The sequence below is a fragment of the Eubalaena glacialis genome, chromosome 1 (genome assembly GCF_028564815.1).
Source record: "Eubalaena glacialis isolate mEubGla1 chromosome 1, mEubGla1.1.hap2.+ XY, whole genome shotgun sequence".
Lineage (NCBI taxonomy): Eukaryota > Metazoa > Chordata > Mammalia > Artiodactyla > Balaenidae > Eubalaena > Eubalaena glacialis.
Window position 1 is genome coordinate 126,224,354 of NC_083716.1, and position 20,447 is coordinate 126,244,800.

The 20,447-nt window shown below is 44.1% G+C and overlaps 1 protein-coding gene across 9 annotated transcripts in view; it reads left to right on the forward strand.

Moving 5' to 3' along the window:
* Positions 1-20,447, forward strand: part of MGAT5 (alpha-1,6-mannosylglycoprotein 6-beta-N-acetylglucosaminyltransferase) — a 362,899-nt gene that overhangs the window by 138,532 nt on the left and 203,920 nt on the right. For all 9 annotated transcript variants that reach the window (XM_061183287.1, XM_061183259.1, XM_061183249.1 and 6 more), the window contains one exon: positions 10,709-10,873. In XM_061183287.1, coding sequence (XP_061039270.1) covers positions 10,709-10,873 — 165 coding nt within the window. The remainder of the gene's footprint in view (positions 1-10,708; positions 10,874-20,447) is intronic.

Sequence of the window (20,447 nt, forward strand, 5' to 3'; positions counted from 1 at the left end):
AGCCCTCAGCTTCTCTGCCAGCCCCCCACCAACATTCTGTTTCCCTGCTGCCTGCTTCCCCCTTGGCCTCCAGGTCTGTACACCTGCTCTGCCTTACCTCCTGTCTCCTGGTTCCCTGAGCTCCTTGGGCCTAGACTGTCCCCGGGATTGGCTCTTATCCTTCCAGCCTGGCACTTTGGGCGATGTCTGTGCCATGGGCTGGTGTCTGTCAGTGCTGTCGATGCTTTGTGTGCACAGCTGGGAAAAGACTGACAGGGTCCCTGCTCTCATGGAGGCTGCACTCATTTGGGGGGAGAAATAATAAACAAGAAAATGACAGATAGCAGTAAATTCCAGGAAGAAAAATGACACAGGGAGATGGGATTTTGTAAAAAGTACTTGAGGAGCTACTTTGTAGGAGAAGGTCAAAGAAGGCCTCTCCCAGGAGGTGTCTTTTATTTTTTGTTTATTTTATTTTATTTATTTTTGGCTGCATCGGGTCTTCGTTGCTGCACATGGGCTTTTCTCTAGTTGTGGCGAGCGGGGGCTACTCTTCGTTGCGGTGCGCGGGCTTCTCATTGCGGTGGCTTCTCTTGTTGCGGAGCACGGGCTCTAGGCGTGTGGGCTCAGTAGTTGTGGCTCGCGGACTCTGGAGCGCAGGCTCAGTAGTTGTGGCGCACAGGTTTAGCTGCTCCGCGGCTTGTGGGATCTTCCCGGACCAGGGCTCGAACCCGTGTCCCCTGCACTGGCAGGTGGATTCTTAACCACTGCGCCAACAGGGAAGCCCAGGAGGTGTGTTTTAGCCCAGGTGATACCGAGGAGCTGCCGGGTGGGGTGGGAGGCGGGAGGTTGAGGTGAAGCGGGGTGTGTGCCAGGTCCTAAGGCCTCACGCGCACTCCAAGAGCAGAGCAGAGGCTGCTGCAGCTGGAACAAGATGAGCACAGGGCAGCGTGGCCGGTGCTGATGTGGGAGGATCAGGAAGAGGGCGTGGGTACCGAGGCCCTGCAGGCTGTGGTCTCAGTGTGATGGAAGCGGGGGAGGGGATGAGGAAGACGAATGCTCTTGCAAGGGAGCCTGGCCTGGCTTGCCCCTGCCTGGCGCTGGCCGTGACCCTGACCTGTTGTCCATTGTCACCTCCACAGGGAGGTCAAGAGGAAGGAAGTTCTTTCTGTTTCCTTAAGGACGTGGGGTGGAGAACCAGGGGGGAGTTTTTGGTTGCTGGCGAGGGGGCAGTGGAGCGGTAACGGCTTTGGGCTTCTGTGGCCCTTGTCGGCCTGGCGATGTCCATTTCCAAGACATAAACACCGTTTAGGGTTTGTTCAAAAGTTGGTTCAAAAGCCAGTGGGGGGCCCCTCACTGTCATGCTGGCGTGGCTGCCTGAGGCTGCTCCAAAAATGTAGCCCCCATCCTGCGTGGCAGACCTAGGTAACGATCTGAGAGTCGGACAAGAGCTTGTCCGTGTGTTTCATTCCACCTCTCCTATGAAAAAAGAAGAAAACACTTACATTGGATAAGACTGTGAAGGTTTATTGTTTAAAGTTTTTCTTTCTGCCTCTGTTGCTCCAAATCTGATCAAGGGACTGTTTTTTGGAGGGCTGGGTGATGTGGAAAACCACCATCGCCTAAGCAGAAGTTCTCTGCCCTTGAGGGAAATACACTGTTCTTGGAGCGAAACAGGGGAAAAAAGAGCTGGGCGCTTTCTTTGGTGTGTCTCAGGAGGTTACTTGGTTACCCTACAGTGACGTGGCTGGTGTGATTCCGGAAAGGGCTCTCTGCTTTCCAAAGCTTGGACCTAAAAACGGGCCTCTTTGGGGCTTGGGGCTTTTCCAGTGATCCTGCGGTAGAAGACCAGCCCACCCAGCATCCCCATCAGAGCCAGGCCAAGTTCACGGGCACGCCCAGCCCAGTTTGGATGTCTGAGGAGGACCTCGGGTGTGTGTGAGACAGGAGTGCAATCAGAATCTGGGTCTCCGGGAGGAACTGGAGGCTCTTGCTTGTACCCCCTTTGTCCTCAAGCCCTTTCCTTGCACACCACACCACTGCTTCCGGTCCTGGCGGGAGGAGGGGATACAGGTGTAAAGGGATTTGCCTCAGAGTCCTACCCTGAAGTAGGTCCCTCATCTGCCCTGTAGCTCCTCCCCTTCCCAGCCGTGCCCTGGTGCTCTTTCTGCCAGAACTGCTTGGGCAGAGCTCACGGCCACCCTGAAGAGCTGGCCACCCTCCTCACGCTGCCTGGCAGTGCAGCTGTCTTCTGGGACCAGCTTTTGGAGGATGGCTGGGCATCTTCCTGCCTCTGAGCTCTGCATTTGCTGTTCCCTCCATCTGCATGCCCTTCCTCCAGAGAGATCCCTCCCTCCTCTCCTTCGGGTCCCTATCAGAAGTAGGGCTGCACCCCTACTTCATTCTCATGCTTCATGACACTTAAACTACCTGTCATGACTCAGTCACTGTCTCTATCATCTCTCTCCCCCATTTGAATGTAAGCCCCCAGAGAGCAGGGAGTCCTGTCTCTTTTGTTCCCTGCTGTGCCCCAGGGCCTTAGCACGTGCCTGGCACATAGTAGGAACCATGAGTGAATAGCAGCAGTGTCCCTTCCACCCTGACTCTGTCTAGTACAGTTACAGCTGAGGCTAATTTGAAAATCACAGTGGGAACTCGCTGGCGGTCCAGTGGTTAGGGCTCTGCGCTTCCACTGCAAGGGGCTCAGGTTCGATCCCTGGTCGGGGAACTAAGATCCTGCAAGCCGAGGGGTGCGGCCAAAAAAAAAACAAAAAGAAAATCACAGTAACACAGTGATGTTTTTAGTGAGACAGGAAACAAGAAGAGATTCCCTATGGACTTGGTGTCTGGGTGGCTCCAAGTAGCTATTATGCACGATCCTGACTTGGGAACCGTTGTTTCTTCTGGAAAGCAGCTGGCGCGTGTTTAGTTGTGGCTTGTGGAAGGTCTCCTTACTAGATGTGTGACCTTGGGCAAGTCACTGATGTTTTAAAAGACTGCCTCCTCTTTTGTCCAATAGAGGATATAATATCACTGACCTCCTAGGCTTGTTGACCTCATAGGATTGCATGTGACCGAGCTTATCAAAGCACTTAGATTAGTAACATGCGTTCGTTATTATGAGTTATCGCTAACCCTGGCCTACACGGACCCGCAGTAGTTACCACCCAACCAGAATTGTCCATGTAGAGCTGACATTGTTTATTCATTTGAACACGGGGCTTCAGGAACCTGTTTATGTAGCTATTTTTAGGGTTTACAGGGGACGGGGCCCGACCAGACAGGAGAAGAAATAAGCTGTGAACTGGAGGAAGGCAGGCTTGCCACCCCCTGCTAATTAAACAAGATGCCCAAGGCTTGTCCACCAGCATCCCCTGGGCTGCTGTGACAGCACCGATGCTGGGCTCCACCCCAGCCAGGGCTGAGACCTGCTGCTCTGAACTCGAGGGGGAGGTGCTGTGGCTCTTCCCTGGGTCCCTTCCCAAAGGTGTGTTAGCTCCACAGAGTGACTTCGGCATCATAGAAACGGGACATGTGATTGTCATCGTCTTCCTGTTCAAAAGATAAAGCTTTTCCTTTGTGGTGTGGGGTAAGTGGGGCGTGGCCAAGCTCCCTTCGTCTCTGAAGTGGGCACCACTGGGGCCCAGTTTCTGGTGTGGGTGGTGAGCAGGGAGGGCTGTGCTACGGCTGCCCTTTCCCGACAGGGAAGATGCCCTGGAGTCAGTGGGGACTACGGGTGACAGTGGACTTGACCTTTCAGAGCCTGAGTCCTTTTCTGCACAGAGGGCTAAGTTGGCTTGATTCCTATTCCATGCAGCTGGCGAAGTGTTAGGAAAATGGAGAGAACAGCCCAAGAACTCCATTCTGGATGTTTACAAATTCCATAAAGCAGTAACTCTCCTCCGCAGGCCTAGATAGGATTCTGTCTCAGATTCTGCTGCCTTAGAAGTTCCTTGAAATACTAGTGACCCTTCCCCCAGCACAGGAATAGCATTCACTTCGAGGCACAAGTTCAAGTCAAAGCTTAATTCCGTACCGCTAACCCCGGAGAGCACGGCAGTCAGTGATACCGAGCCTCTGAGCTGCTTTCACTGGGTGATGATTGTTCCCTTTGTGACCTGGATGGCCTGTGACAGCTGCAGGGGGAAGGGCATATTTGTGAGTTTAGGGGCCGGTGAGTCGTCCACCGGGGGGCTTGAAGAACCCAGCTGAGATGAGGCAGTGAGGGTCAGTGACTGAGATGCTTCTTGGGAGGGGGGAGGGGACATCAGGGTACCTGTGGCCAGTATCCTTGAGTTCCGAGGGTAGAATACACAGTACTGATTGCATTTTCAGGTAGCATTTCGTGCCTTTGTGATTGTCAGAGTGATGTGAACGTTTATAGAAAATTCAGAGCTTCTGGAATATGAGGCTGTCGAAAACCTGGGACCCTCCAGGCACTTTTCCTGGGCTGGCTTCTTTTCTCTCCCCATGTGAAAGGAAAAAACAATTCATTTTCAATTCCAGCAGCTGTTTGAGTCACTGTTTCAAAGCTGTTCAACACACGATGAAAGATACTGTCCATAAAACGCACAAGGGCAGAGATGATCCCAAGCCCAGCTTTGCATTCTTACAAATAAAGAATAAGAGATAAAATACTCTTTACCCCCAAACCAGATAAATTTGATTTCTCTCCATCCTTTATTTAAATGCAGATATATATGTGTGTATGCTTATTTTTAAAAACTGGAATATTTTACATAGAGTTTTTTGAACTCATCTTTGTTTTATTTCCCCATCCGTTAAATTTTTTTAATGGCCATACACTTCTCCTTTTTTCATCCAACCATTCAATAAACATTTATTGAGCTCCTGAGGTCAATAGCTTGTGGCAGTAAACAGAGATGACAGAGCACACCTGCTCTCTGCCCTATCTGGCCTCCAATCTAGCGATTTATTCCATTTTAGGAATAGATGGACACCATGTAGTGTAACCGTTTTGTTGGGTATTTGGGTAGTGTCCACTGCTTATCGATAATAAATAGCACTGTCCTCTTTTATAACTAACACTGTCTCGAGTGTCCTTGTCCATAATGAATGGACTGTATTTTGGTCATTACTCTAACCGTATTATCTTTCTGTGGAAAGGTCACTTTAAAATTAATTTTCAAACATGTAACTGATGAAACTTGACATTCCTGGCAGTCAGTGGGAATGAGAGGTTGGGGTTAATTCTTTTTTCATTAGCACCTTCCTTTCTCATTAGCGCCCTGTCTTTTGCTGGCTTCTCTGGAGCAGCAAGTGAATCTGCTCTGTGGTCCTGCTGTTCGAGCTCTGCTCTGGACTGGGGGGGGTGGGAAACACGGCCATGGTAGAGAAGGATTTGCATTCGGAACAAGCACAGATGTAAATGATCTCTGGCAGTTCCGCTGTAAGTCCTTGCTTATTGCCCAGTTGGTTCTGTGCCAGTGAATCGTGGCGGCTGCATCTTAAATGTAGTTCTCGATTGTGTGTGCCCAGAATCCTTGACATGCAGGTTCTGCAAGTTCCGATTGAGCAGCTTGAGGATGGGACCTGGTACCTCTGACTCCACAGCCAAGCCTGATGGGACAGCAGGCTGGAGAACCACTGCTTTGGGAAGCATGTCCCAGGGGGAATGGGGTGGGACCAGCCTTGAGGCACTGGCCTCAAGCACTGGCCTTTCTCAGTTGGCTTGCTGATCTGGGCAATCAGGGTTTACCACCCAGTCTCACAGTTTTAGCTGATAGACTTATAAACTGACAGACCTTTTTGCACCAGCAGGACCCCCTTTCTACTGATACTTCATCTCCTTGGACTCCAGCTACGGGGGAAGGTGTAGCCGGCAGTGATATCTCCTTGACTGTCCTGCTCAAGGATGTGGCAGCATCTTCCAGCCCCTCTTATCGTTAATGTCATGGCTTTCAGGAAATGAAAATTTACAGAAGCTGCCAGAGCACCTGTTCGGAGATTTTGTTGATTTCACCCTTTATCAGAGAACTCCTGGCATGATAGAAATGAAAGCTTCCTTTCCCCAGAGGGACATTTTAAATGTTTTCACCTCCTTTGATCTCATCTTTATCATGTACAGTAAGTTTTCGGAATGCAGAATTGCAGTAGTAATGTTGGGATTAAATTTTTATTACTGAGGCTTTGAAGCACGAACAAAATTTTAAAAGCCCGTTAGTAATTGGGAATTGTAATCCTGCTGAGGATACAGTTTATGGCTGTAATAACTATAAAACACAATGATAAATATGAAAATATTATACTAGAATTTGGAGGAATGTTTTCACCTTCATTTCTTTATTAAACTGTATAGAAATTATTCTTGGGTATTCAGTCTTATCAAATATATGGGTTAACATTAAGACGAAAACATACAAAAATACTCTGGTATTAGTTTAAAATTGCAATAAAACTCTTAACAATTTTTGCAGGTTTAGCTGTGAAATACAAAGGTGAGAAACAATTTCATCACCTAGAAAGGTATAGTTTATTTAGCCTTCTTTGTGGGAAGACTAAATGTAGTTCATTTAGTTTTTGGTTCATTTATTCATTCACTTATTCATTTAGGTAACACACACTTACTGATGACTGTAATGTGTCAGGCACTGTGCCAGTTGGTAAGGATACAAAGATGGGCTTGGGATCATCTTTGCCCTTGTGTGTTTTATTGACACAGTATCTTTTATCTTGTGTTGGACTGCCTTGAAATTGTGACTCAAATAGCTGCTTGAGTTGAAAATGAACTTTTTTTTTTTTTTTCCCCCACATTGGAAGAGAAAACATGCCTACCCAGGTAAAGTGTGTAGAGAGGCCAAGGTTTTGATAGTCTTATATTCCATTTTCATTTTAAGGGAGACGATATAGAAAGAGAGGTTCTTCATTACGTTGTAGTGTTGGAGCTGCTCACGGCACAGGGGTATCGCGAGTCTTGAGGGTGGTTGGGATATGGTTTAACAGAAACACATGGCAGAAGCTCAGGAGTTAATCCCTGCTAAGTGTGTTCAGAAGTAGCAGGTCAGAGATGCTTGCTGGCCGGCAGGTCCATAGTGGTCCTCAAGAGGCATTGTAGCATAGTGGGTAAGAGCTGTTGGGTCTGGAACCCGATCATCTGGGTTTGGACACTGGATCTGCAGACACATGGGACAAAGTAGTTAACCTCTCTGTACTGTGGTTTACTCATTTGTAAAATGGAGATGGGAACGACAACACGTTTCTCATATTGTCTTGGCAGGATCAGGTGCGTTGATCCATGTAAAGTGCTTAGGACAGTAGCTGACACCTAGGGCTCAATAAATAGTGATGCTGGTGGTGCTGGTGGAGGAGGAGCCACGGCAACAATGCAGTAATAATAGTAGCAATAGTAGCAGCAGCAGCAGTAGCGACCTTAGTGACAGTAGCAGCAGTAGTAGTATTGGGGCAGTAGTGGTGATGGTGACCATCAACATCTTATCATCATCATGAATTCCTTTATTCGTACCATGTCACAGTCACAAAAGGTCCATCTATGTAGGGGAGATCAACAAGAGATAGGGGGTCACATTTATTGATGGACTGTATTTTAAGAATCAAGGAAGAATGTCTTCTTAACACTGATGTGACAACTTTGTATTCTACCTAAGGTGTGTGCCATCAGTGACTATCACCAAAAATTGTGTGTTGGGGGACCCTGTCCGGTAGTCCTGTTACCTTTTAACAAAAAGGCAAAAGGTTACCAGCCCTTAAGAGACCTGCAGCATGGGCTAGGCTGCTGTCCGCTCCCGCCTTCCCTCATTGTACTTCCCATCATATTTGTAGCAGTGCCACCATGGAAGTCACACAGAATGCCAGTTTAGTGACTGTGTTCTCACACTTCATTCCCTCTCACATAACCCTTCTGTCCAGATTCTCTCTGGACATCTCCACAGAAGGGCAGTGGGGAAGACAAGGGTTGGGGGAGTGTGCTTAATTCAGTGATTCTCAAATGGGGTGCAGTCTGGAGACATGGGCAATGTCTGGAGACATTTCTGATGGTCACATGGGGGGATTGCTACTGTCATTTAGTGGCTGGAGTCCAGGGATGCTGCCAAACACCTTAAATGCATAGGACAGCCTCCCCCATCCCCTGCCCCCCCGGCAAAGAATGATGTGGTCCCAAGTGTCAATTGTGTCAAAGTTGAGAAACCCTGAGTTAACCCAAACTGGAGGGGCAGGGCCTCTGCGTCTGGCTAATGACAATTGCTGGTAAGAGTTAAATGCCGTTTTTACACGTGGACTCCTTGGCTGGTAATTCAGGCTCTGGGCAAAGAGGCTGGAGATGGGGGAGATTGATATCATTTATCTGAGGAGTGGTTTCTCTACAGTGAATACAGCCCCCGAGTGACACCATTGCCCCCGTCTGTGTGACTGTCCTCTGGCAATCTTCAGAGCTCTGGAGAAGGGGTCAGTGCTTTAGATTCAGTGTAAGAGCAGAGCTGGTGGCTGACTCCTGCTGTCCGCGCCAGCTAATGATGTGTCAGGGACAGGCTGTGAGTCATGCTGACTGTGGGACTGCAGCCCCCGGAGGAGAATGATCTCATGACCCTTTGGATAAAACGGTAAAGCTTTGCATCACTCAGGGAGAGATTTCTCTAGGAAGGATGAGAGCATTTTCCAAAGGTTTTATTTTTTATTTATGTAACAGACAGTTATGTAGTGTTTATTGTGTGCCAGGCAGTGTTCAAAACATTTTATAAATATTAACTCATTAAGTCCTCATTACAGCCCCAAAGAGGTAGGCTTATGCTTTCAACTCTTACAAATAAGGATGCAAAAATGGAGAGTGAGGACTCAAACCTAGGAAGTGATTAAGAGTCTAATAAGCCCTTAATCGTTATGCTGTGGATGAAAGTCACTGAATTTCATGCTTGGTTTCTTTTTTCAGCCCGGCTCTTGACTTCTGGCTGGTCACACTGAGATGTCAGGGAATTAGGCAGACCTAAGTCGAGTCTGCATTGCGATTTTGTATCTCTTTAACCATGAGCATATTACTTTCTGTCTGAGAATGTCAGTTTTCTCTTCTGTAAAATGAAGTCATACCTGCTTCATGGAGAATGTGAAGATAAATGGAATTCCTTATATATGTGCATGGCATGTGATAGGCGTTCAGGAACTTAGTTCCCTTCTGACCTTCTTTGTTATAATCATATTTTTAGCCAATTGCTCTAATGTCATGGCCAGCTTGTCTTACTACCTGTGGGTAAGGTACACACTGAAGAGCAAAAAATAGACCTGGTCGGATGTTTGTTAGAGTGAGTGAATGAGCAATCTGCTACAGATCTTAACGTGGTGAAGAAGTCTGATGCTTGGTGTTGGGTGTGGTGGAACGATTGAGATTATGCCAATAAGCACATAGAACCAGACTATCAGGATGAAGATGTGGGTTCTGTTTCTGTTCGTAGTTTTTAGTCAGCTTCAGTGAAGCTGTCTGTAAACCACCAAGAATGCAAAATTCCATGTCAGTTACACACACACCTTTGTTTCTGTTCAGATGAGTGTCTCTCTTGACCTGGCAAAATAGGAGGCCTGCATGCCTGTTGGTGGAGAGGGTCATGGGCTGTGCTCTGGGGTTGGTGGATTGATCCAGTGTGTGTTTCTTTCCTGGCCGGATCAGAGCACCTGTTCGGCGTGAGTGTGCTCTGTTCCCAGCAGAATGGAAGGTGACAACTTCCCATTTGTCTCAGTTCAGGACGGTTCTGCATCCTGCTCCCTACACTATGTCCTACTCCCCTGGCCCACTCCCAATTCATAAGTGAGTCTGAATTCCGTTCACATAGATGGCTATCCTGTGGTCCTCCTGCTTTCCTCACATGTACAAGTCAGACTATCTTTCTTTGATTATGAGTTTCCAGAGGAGAGGGGGCTAACTTAATTTCTCTCTGTGTGTATAGAATACCTTGTATACAAACAGTAAATACTTACGTAGGCATGAAGATAATGTGTCTGTAATTTATCCAGAGAGAAGACCACTTCTCTATAACCCACAGCCAGATACGTAAGAAAGAGAATCAACTCTTAAATGTAAGCACCAGAAAAGAATAGTCCCAGCGTCTAGAACAATGCCTGGCACATAGTAGTTGTTTAATAAATATGTCTTAAATGAATGAATGAATCTGGTCTTTATTTTAAGTGTCTTCCTAAATTGCATTATAGTTAACTCTGGGTTATCCAGCATGTCTGGAATCTGGAACTGTAGCTTTTATTAAGTATTACCATATGTAACCAACAGCAGTAAAGACTTTGCAAAAAATTTGGACATGCGAGAGTCCACAGCACTAAAAAAACTAATAATAAACTTGATCCAGAGGTTACTTCAGGGCCTTGCTATACTTTGGGCTTGTCATTCTATGTGTCGGTAACCACCATGCTAGAACGAGGAAGAATTTAACAGAGTGGTTTGGTAGGATGCTGAGTAACAGGGAGTTTTCTCTCTCAACCTAGTAGCCAGGAATAATTTTAATGTTACTTACCACGAAAGTTGTCTTACAGAGCGAACTGATTTGTTTTGTACTCTTTGGGCCACTTGAACGTGGCCTCTGTCATCTCTAAGAGGTGGTTTGTTAGGACAGGTCTTCAAGTGGTACTTTCTGATTTGCCACCTTTTGTTCTTCATGTCAGAGAGAGAAGCAAAGAGAGGGTGAGCGTGTGCACGCCAGGCAAATGTGCGGGGACCAAAGGATTTTTGAACTATGTACGTTTTCTTTTACAGATTTGAAGAAGACTCTTGCTGTGTTGTTGGATAACATTTTGCAGCGCATTGGCAAGTTAGAGTCAAAGGTGGACAACCTCGTAATCAATGGCACAGGGACAAACTTGACCAACTCCACCACAGCTGTTCCCAGCTTGGTAGCACTTGAGAAAATTAATGTGGCAGGTAAGGACCACAATTCTATGCCCTGACATGAAGTCAAAGCCTGCTTCGAACTGGGAAGAGAATACAGGAGCACAGCGTTCTTATTGGCATAAGATAAATCCCGTAAACTCGGTATGGCCCCTGTAAAGCTAATTTTAAATTTATTTTTGAATAACACGTTCAAATGCTTTTATAGTCTCTTCATGATGTGTAATATCTGGTGGTCTCCATGGCATATTTCCCATAATGAGCTCCTGGAATTACTTTTAATGAGAAGATTCACAGCAGGGATAAATGAAATACAGAGGTGATCTGGGAAGCTCATGCCATTGAGGGTTCCTTCCCCTCCCCATATTTATCAGACAATTTCAGAAGTCTATTTCACATAATAGATTCTCTCCTTCCTGCTGTTAAAGAAGAGCCAACATGGCAGAAAGTGCCTCCTTTGTGTATCTGGGGAAATAGAAATTCTAGAAATGGCCCTTGGGGAATAAATGGTCCGTGCCTGATCTTGGCCTGATTCTGTAGCCACTTGTGGACACCGAGATGCGATTTGTCTGTCCCCTTCTTGAAACTGGACCCTTGGATGAAAGAAGAGAAATAGATTTAAAACAAACCCCAAATCATACACAGCACGTATTGTCCACAGCTCACATTGGACCCCCCATCGCACTGCCCTGGCACTGGCCTCTGGGCCTTTGTGGTTGAGCCAGGCCTTGACCTTGTTAGGGTGACCACTGTCGTTTCCTAGGGACCCAGGACAAAGCAAGAGCTCAAGAATAAGGATTAGGATTAGGTGCTTTAGGTGGATGGCTGTGAATGAGTTGTCTATACTCCTGGTGGGTGGTATGCAAACTCTAGTTAATGGATAAAATAAGTAGCTGGGTTACTTTTGAAATTTTAAAAACCGACTTGAGTACCCTTTTTGGCTTTTCTTTCCCTCTTTCTTATAGGAAATTCACAGCCTTAAGTAGGAGAGAGATTCTTTTCCTTTCCCACCTCCCAGTGTCAAAACGTTTAATTGTTTCACATTAGGCAAGCTTGTTGTATTACGTTTCTGCTGTGTTCTTTGCCCTTTAGCAAGTTTTAAATTGCAAAATATATTTTTAATAATCCAAAGTATCCCACCAAACAGGTATTAAAAATAACTTTTAATTACAACACAGAGGCAGTGTCATCTAGGCCATAAATCCTGTCTTCCCTTGCAGTTTCCAACAGCTTCTGTAATTAGACAAGAAAACCTCCCACTGTGTTGCGCTGCTGATTAATAAATGGAACCCATGCCTCTGCAGCCTCCACCCCTCCACCCCTGTTCCCAGTAGGAGATGCTGTTGAGAAGGTCCTGTCTGATTTCATGGCAGCTCCGCAGGACCCTATGTCGGGGGGCTGGTGAGGATTGCTCTGCCTCTAACACTGCTGCCTCCCACCGCCTCTGTCCTGTAGGGCCTGTGTCGACATGTCTGCTGTCGTTCTCTTCCTGATAAGGGATCTCGCTGCCTCTGACTGTCCGGTTTGTGTGCCGGACTCACAGGGAGACTTGGTGCCTGAGCTCCAAGTCTCACGGTACAAAATTGTGGAATGAAATGGAAAGCAGGTGGTGGCTACTTATTTCAAGTGGGATCCCAGCCCTGTGTATGGAGCTAGTTTACTTGGCTAACACATATCTCCGAGCACATTCTGTAAGTCATTGGCTCTGACTAGGGCTCCTTTAGAGGTGCCACTGGTACTGTGTTTTTACTGATGTTTATAGAACCAGAGTGTTTTGTTGTTTCCTTTTTGGAAAAAGGGAGCAAATTTAAAGTTATGCCTTTGATAATTAACCTCATTCTTACTCGTTTGCATCTCTCGTGTGTGACACACTCCATACCTTCGAGATTTTTACTTGGCCAATTAGTAAAATAATACACATGCTTAGAATAACACAAATTATGGTCGCTCTAAGTGGGGGTGACCGTGGAAGGCTTCTGACATAGTCAGAAGGTAAACTTTGAAGGTGGGTAGGATTGAGGCGATTGAGAAAGAGACACAGACTAGAAATGGATTGTGACACAGATAAAAAGTTGTTAGTTTCCTCTCCTTCCTTCCAACTAGCAACCATTCAGTAAATACCAGTACAGTTCCTGAGCCTTGGAGGCACGTGATTTTATTTACTCTTCTCAGCATCTCAGCATCTCAGAGAAGTGGTTTCACACAGGTTTTGTGACTTTAAGTATTTGGGATGGGGTGAGGCTTTGTTCCTGAGCTCAGCTGAAGACCTCCTCGTGCCAAGTAGAGAAGACATTGTGTTTGCTCCTTCTTTCTTGCTTCCACTTATAAATCATCCCAAATGGGTGAGCCTAGAAAAAATGTGGAACCATTTTCTTAGATGTTCCTAAAGAGCTGACAGTTTCCTGGACTATTTAATATCCTGTCTAATAAGGAAGTTCTTTATGACTGAGGGTCTGTTTCTTTGGCTGACCTGTGTGTTAGAAAACAAAAAAACTTGTCCCTCTGTTCGTGTGTGTGCATATGCATTCCCTGCCCAGATGCTGCTGCGTTAGCCACAGTGGCTAGAGATGTGGAATGAAGAATGCGGGCATCCTCCTTTATTTCCCCCAGAGGTTGGAGGGTCCTTTATATCTTGTCAAATAACCCACATATTTTTTTTTTTATTTGCCGGGTCTATAGATTAGGGTGCCAAAAAGAAGGACAAGCACTTAAGTTCCTAGTCCTAGCTCATGGTCGACCCCTCGTGGCTTTTTTGTCCTTTTCCTGATCCATGGCTGTGCTGGCAGTGCTCACACCCCTCCTGTCATAGCAGGAGTGGCTCTTGAGCTGTGAGAGAGATCGTTTTTGTAAGATTCCAATCCTAGTTGAGTGAAGTTTTTCTTTCTTCCTTTCTGCATTAAGACATGTGGTAATGGCTCAGAAATGTTCTCCCTGGTGTGACTTTACTGCTTACTCTGGTGTCTTATTGCTCACTGATAGATCTTCTGGTTGGCTATAAACTGCATCTAAATTGGGTACCATAGCAGTTGAAGAAGAATTCTCTAAGTTTATTTTCTTTTTAGGGATGTGTGTGTGTGTGTGTGTGTGTGTGTGTGTGTGTGTCCCCTTTATCTTTCTCTATTTAGCTGTGTTCTATGTGGCTTTTATTCAAAATGGCTTGTATTACCAAATTTATTATTACTCTTGGGCTTTTTGATTATGTGAAAATGAATGTTCCCCTAGATAAATTTAGGTGGAAATGAACTTTATGAAAATCAAGAATCAGATTGAACTGCATTTTTTTTTAAACATCTTTCTTGGAGTATAATTGCTTTACAACGTTATGTTAGTTTCTGCTGTATAACAAAGTGAATCAGCTATATGTATACATACATCCCCATATCCCCTCCCTCTTGCGACTCCCTCCCACCCTCCCTATCCTACCTCTCTAGGTGGTCACAAAACACCAAGCTGATCTCCCTGTGCTATGCAGCTGCTTCCCACTAGCTAGCTATTTTATATTTGGTAGTGTATATATGTCCATGCTACTCTCTCACTTCATCCCAGCTTACCCTTCCACCTCCCCGTGTCCTTAGGTCCATTCTCTACGTCTGCATCTTTATTCCTGTCCTGCCCCTAGGTTCTTCAGAACCATTTATTTATTTATTTGTTTGTTTGTTTGTTTGTTTGTTTGATTCTATATATGTGTTAGTATACGGTATCTGTTTTTCTCTTTCTGACTTACTTCACTCTGTATGACAGACTATAGGTCCATCCACCTCACTACAAATAACTCAATTTCGTTTCTTTTTATGGCTGAGTAATATTCCGTTGTATATATGTGCCACATCTTCTTTATCCATTCATCTGTCGATGGACACTTAGGTTGCTTCCATGTCCTGGGTATTGTAAATAGTGCTGCAATGAACATTGTGGTACATGACTCTTTTTGAATTATGGTTTTCTAAGGGTATATGCCCAGTAGTGGGATTGCTGGGTCATATACTGGTTCTATTTTTAGTTTCTTAAGGAACCTCCATACTGTTCACCATAGTGGCTGTATCAATTTACATTCCCACCAACAGTGCAAGAGGGTTCCCTTTTCTCCACACCCTCTCCAGCATTTATTGTTTGTAGATTTTTTGATGATGGCCATTCTGACTGGTGTGAGGTGATACCTCTTTGTAGTTTTGATTTGTATTTCTCTAATGATTAGTGATGTTGAGCATCCTTTCATGTGTTTGTTGGCAATCTGTACATCTTCTTTGGAGGAATGTCTATTTAGGTCTTCAGCCCATTTTTGGATTAAGTTGTTTGTTTTTTTGATATTGAGCTGCATGAGCTGCTTGTATATTTTGAAGATTAATCCTTTGTCAGTTGCTTCGTTTGCAAATATTTTCTCCCATTCTGAGGGTTGTCTTTTCGTCTTGTTTATGGTTTCCTTTGCTGTGCAAAAGCTTTTAAGTTTCATTGAGTCCCATTTGTTTATTTTTGTTTTTATTTCCATTTCTCTAGGAGGTGGAAAGAGGATCTTGCTGTGATTTATGTCAAAGAGTGTTCTTCCTATGTTTTCCTCTAAGAGTTTTATAGTGTCTGGCCTTACATTTAGGTCTTTAATCCATTTTGAATTTATTTTTATGTATGGTGTTAGGAAGTGTTCTAATTTCATTCTTTTACATGTAGCTGACCAGTTTTCCCAGCACCGCTTACTGAAGAGGCTGTCTTTTCTCCATTGTATATTCTTGCCTCCTTTATCAAAGATAAGGTGACCATATGTGTGTGGGTTTATCTCTGGGCTTTCTATCCTGTTCCATTGATCTATATTTCTATTTTTGTGCCAGTACCTTACTGTCTTGATTACTGTAGCTTTGTAGTATAGTCAGAAGTCTGGGAGCCTGATTCCTCCAGCTCCGTTTTTATTTCTCAAGATTGCTTTGGCTATGCTTTGGCTTTGGCTATGTTTTGTGTTTCCATACATATTGTGAAATTTTTTGTTCTACTTCTGTGAAAAATGCCTTTGGTAGTTTGATAGGGATTGCATTGAATCTGTAGATTGCTTTGAGTAGTATAGTCATTTTCACAATGTTGATTCTTCCAATCCAAGAACATGGTATATCTCTCCATCTGTTTGTATCATCTTTAATTTCTTTCATCAGTGTCTTATAGTTTTCTGCATACAGGTCTTTTGTCTCCTTAGATAGGTTTATTCCTAGGTATTTTATTCTTTTTGTTGCAGTGGTAAATGGGAGTGTTTCCTTAATTTCTCTTTCAGATTTTTCATCATTAGTGTATCGGAATGCAAGAGATTTCTGTGCATTAATTTTGTATCCTGCTACTTTACCAAATTCATTAATGAGCTCTAGTAGTTTTCTGGTAGCATCTTTAGGATTCTCTATGTATAATATCATGTCATCTGCAAACAGTTGACAGTTTTACTTCTTCTTTTCCAATTTGGATTCATTTTATTTCTTTTTCTTCTCTGATTGCTGTGGCTAAAACTTCCAAAACTATGTTGAATAATAGCAGTGAGAGTGGGCAACCTTGTCTTGTTCTTGATCTTAGAGGAAATGGTTTCAGTTTTTCACCATTGAGAACGATGTTGGCTGTGGGTTTGTCATATATGGCCTTTATTATGTTAAGGTAGGTTCCCTCTATGCCTACTTTCTGGAGAGTTTTTATAATAAATGGGTGTTGAGTTTTGTCGAAAGCTTTTTTGCATCTATTGAGATTATCATATGGTTATTCTCCTTCAGTTTGTTAATATGGTGTATCACGTTGATTGATTTGCGTATATTGAAGAATCCTTGCATTCCTGGGATAAACCCCACTTGATCATGGTGTATGATCCTTTTAATGTGCTGTTGGATTCTGTTTGCTAGTGTTTTGTTGAGGATTTTTGCATCTATGTTCATCAGTGATATTGGCCTGTCGCTTTCTTTTTGTGTGACATCTTTGGTTTTGGTATCAGGGTGATGGTGGCCTCATAGAATGAGTTTGGGAGTGTTCCTCCCTCTGCTGTAATTTGGAAGAGTTTGAGAAGGATAGGTGTTAGCTCTTCTCTAAATGTTTGATAGAATTCGCCTGTGAAGCCATCTGGTCCTGGGCTTTTGTTTGTTGGAAGATTTTTAATCACAGTTTCAATTTCAGTGCTTGTGATTGGTCTGTTTATATTATCTATTTCTTCCTGGTTCAGTCTCAGAAGGTTGTGCGTTTCTAAGAATTTGTCCATTTCTTCCAGGTTGTCCATTTTATTGGCATAGAGTTGCTTGTAGTAATCTCTCATGATCCTTTGTATTTCTGCAGTGTCAGTTGTTACTTCTCCTTTTTCATTCTAATTGTGTGGATTTGAGTCTTCTCCCTTTTTTTTCTTGATGAGTCTGGCTAATGGTTTATCAATTTTGTTTATCTTCTAAGAGAACCAGCTTTTAGTTTTATTGATTTTTGCTGTTGTTTCCTTCATTTATTTTTCATTTATTTCTGATCTGAGCTTTATGATTTCTTTCCTTCTGCTAACTTTGGGGTTTTTTTTGTTCTTCTTTCTCTAATTGCTTTAGGTATAAGGTTAGGTTGTTTATTTGAGGTGTTTCTTGTTTCTTGAGGTAGGATTGTGTTGCTATAAACTTCTCTCTTTGAACTGCTTTTGCTGCATCCCATAGGTTTTGGGTTGTCGTGTTTTCATTGTCATTTGTTTCTAGGTAGTTTTTGATTTCCTCTTTGATTTCTTCAGTGATCTCTTGTTTATTTAGTAACATATTGTTTAGCCTCCATGTGTTTGCAGTTCTTACAGTGTTTTTCCTGTAATTGATATCTAGTCTTATAGTGTTGTGGTCGGAAAAGATACTTGATACGATTTCAGTTTTTCAAAATTTCCAAGGCTTGATTTGTGACCCAATGAACTGCATTTCTGAGCTCTGTTTATCTTACTGAAGAGGACAGTGAATCAAAGAAATGAAAAAATAGATTGGAAAAAACAAAAACCACCTTTCAACCAGTTATGATTTCTCCAGGTTTAATCCTTGAAGGGACTTGAGTGTGCCTTTGTCAAAATTATTTATTTTCGGAATGATACTTTGATTTTTTTGAAAGACCGATTCTGCTTTTCTCTAGAGTTGTGATCTTAAATTATGAAGTGGGGTGAGTAGGATGGGGTCTGCACTTCTTGGCCATGTACTGACATGGGGGAAAGGTAAAAAGCTACAGGTGTGTGATGTGACAGTGCTGGCCTTCTGAGGACTGTCAGTGTCTGCTTTTATCCTCATTTTGTCCACAGTGTGTTGTTCAAAGCATGGCTGTTGAAGGTGTTTAATAAATACTGTCCACATGGGTTGGATTATGCTGGGGGTGGGTGGCATTTGGTTTCACTTCTACAAGGGTTTCTCCTTGTTGCTCCTCTTTTCCATTTATATGTATGAGGATTTGCTTGGTAGTGGGACTTGGCATTCCTGTTCCTTTCTCGGACTTGAGCAGCAGACAATGCCTAAGAAATACGACTCCGTTTTTGTCGGTCATGACTTAGCTTCCCATGGATGATTTGGTGCTGTGGAGCCTTCCTAGAATGTGATGGTTCCAACTCTAGATTGTAATATTTGGGGGGAATGGGGATATTGTGCAGCTCTCTGTGGTGTGAGGGAGGGGAGGGAGGAACGTGGGCACACGTGTGTTTGCAAATTTATTCATTTATACTCTCAAGAACTTGTTGTTGTCATTCAGCAGCAGCTGAATAACTGGCCAACGCTGATGGTTCACTACAAGGCTGAACATCATGATAGCATCCCCTTCTGTTTTGATTGCTTACAATTGCAAGGTGAATTGGGAAACACAGTCACAAAATCGAAAATGCAGGCACAACCCAAGAGGATGCTTTCTGTTATTGAGTTCAAATTGAACATTAGGCAGCCCTGCATTTTCCACACGTCAGTTTCAGCGTGCAACATATTCTAGTATCTGGGGTTGAAGTGCAGTGTATTTGAACTTGGGTGTTGTTCTCAATAAAAGAACCATAATTGTTATTCTTAGCATTGGAGAATTGATAATGAAAAATGTCCCTGCTGAGTTCCAGGGTCTGTATTTGGAAGTGCAGTTTCCCCCCTTTGGTGCTGCTAATGGACCTTGCAATGAAGTTGCACCTGTGCTGTTTCCTTGGTTGTGTCCTCAAGTTATCAGATGTGTTGGTGTAGCACCTGAAGTGTCCCAGCCCCACCCAGGCAGGAGCTTAGCAGGTGATTTTCCCAGGATCAGGTATTGGCCTGTCAGTGGCACCCCAGATGCTGCCCGAGAGACAGGAGAGAGGTGAGACTGCAGGGGGCTTTTTTTTTTTTTTTTTTAATCTAAGCAAGAAACAAATGAGTTCCTTCTATGTATGTGTCCCTTTCTGTTTCATTCTTTGCAAAGGCAGCAATAAGTATTTGGCTGCTTGGACTGTTGAGAAACAGTCCCTTTGGTATCTTCACAGAAAATGTATGCCATTGTTGGTGTGGTTTTCGCTTTGTGTGGTCAAGGGCACTTTTATTTTTATCACAAAGAAGGAGGAAGAGGAAGAAAATACAGTTCAGAGGAGTGGTGCTGACCTGTGTGCCTGGGTATTTATAGCATTGAATCTCAACTGCCTGCAATTTTGCCACCCAGGCAACGCTTGGCAATATCTGGAGACATTTTTTGGTTGTCACAACTGAGGAGGTGCTAGTGACATGTACTAGATAGAGGCCAGGGTTGCTGCTAAACAGCTTGCAGCGCACAGGCCAGCCCCACAGCAGAGAATTATCTAGCCCCAAATGTCAATTGTGCAGTGGTTCAGAAACCCTGATCTATAAGGTATTGTTGGAAACTGGTTTTCCCACTTGTGACCAGTGCGGGATGATGTTTGAGACATTGAGGCTTCCTGAGCAGCCAGTCTCCTTCCGCTTTCCGAGCAAGGCTGTTTGCAGACCTCCCAATCCTCACCACTTCTGGCTTTGCAACTGGTCTTTGAAAGCTTTAAGAGATTTTATAAACTCCCAGAACACTCTTCTGCAGTTCTGACCTTAAGAAACCTCTTTCCTGGACACAAACCAGTAAAATTTTGGCAATCTGCATTTTACTGTGGCTTGTATAGAAGGTAATTATTTCTTTTCATGAAAGAGCCACTAATTCAGAATAATGATGGCAAAGTAGTTGGAGGGAGTGGATTTAAATTACTAGAATGTTTTAGAAGAAATTCCATTTTTTTAATTTTTAAGCAGAGTATATAATTATCGAGATATGAGCAAGTAAATTAAATAAGTTAAGGAAAATGAGAGGTCCCCAAAGATCTACTTCACAGCGTGAAATACCCTCCAGACCTTATCTGGAGCAACATAAAAGGAGATGAGACTGGAAAAAGGTGGGTTGGGGGATCTGTGAAGAGTTTTCAATGTAACACTAAGGAGTTTCTGTTTTGTCCTGTAGGCAGTGACAGCTGATGAGGGTTTGAAGCAGGAGGATGATTAGATGAGGTCTGTATTTTCAGAGAAAAATTAATGGCCATGTGGACGCAGGATGCTTGCGAAGGGGGTCATACTGAGCCAGATGAGAGTGTAGTTGACTCGTGCAGAAGGATTGCAAGACATGTGCGTGAGGCCAGGGAGAAGGGGAGGTTTGAGACCCACATGGG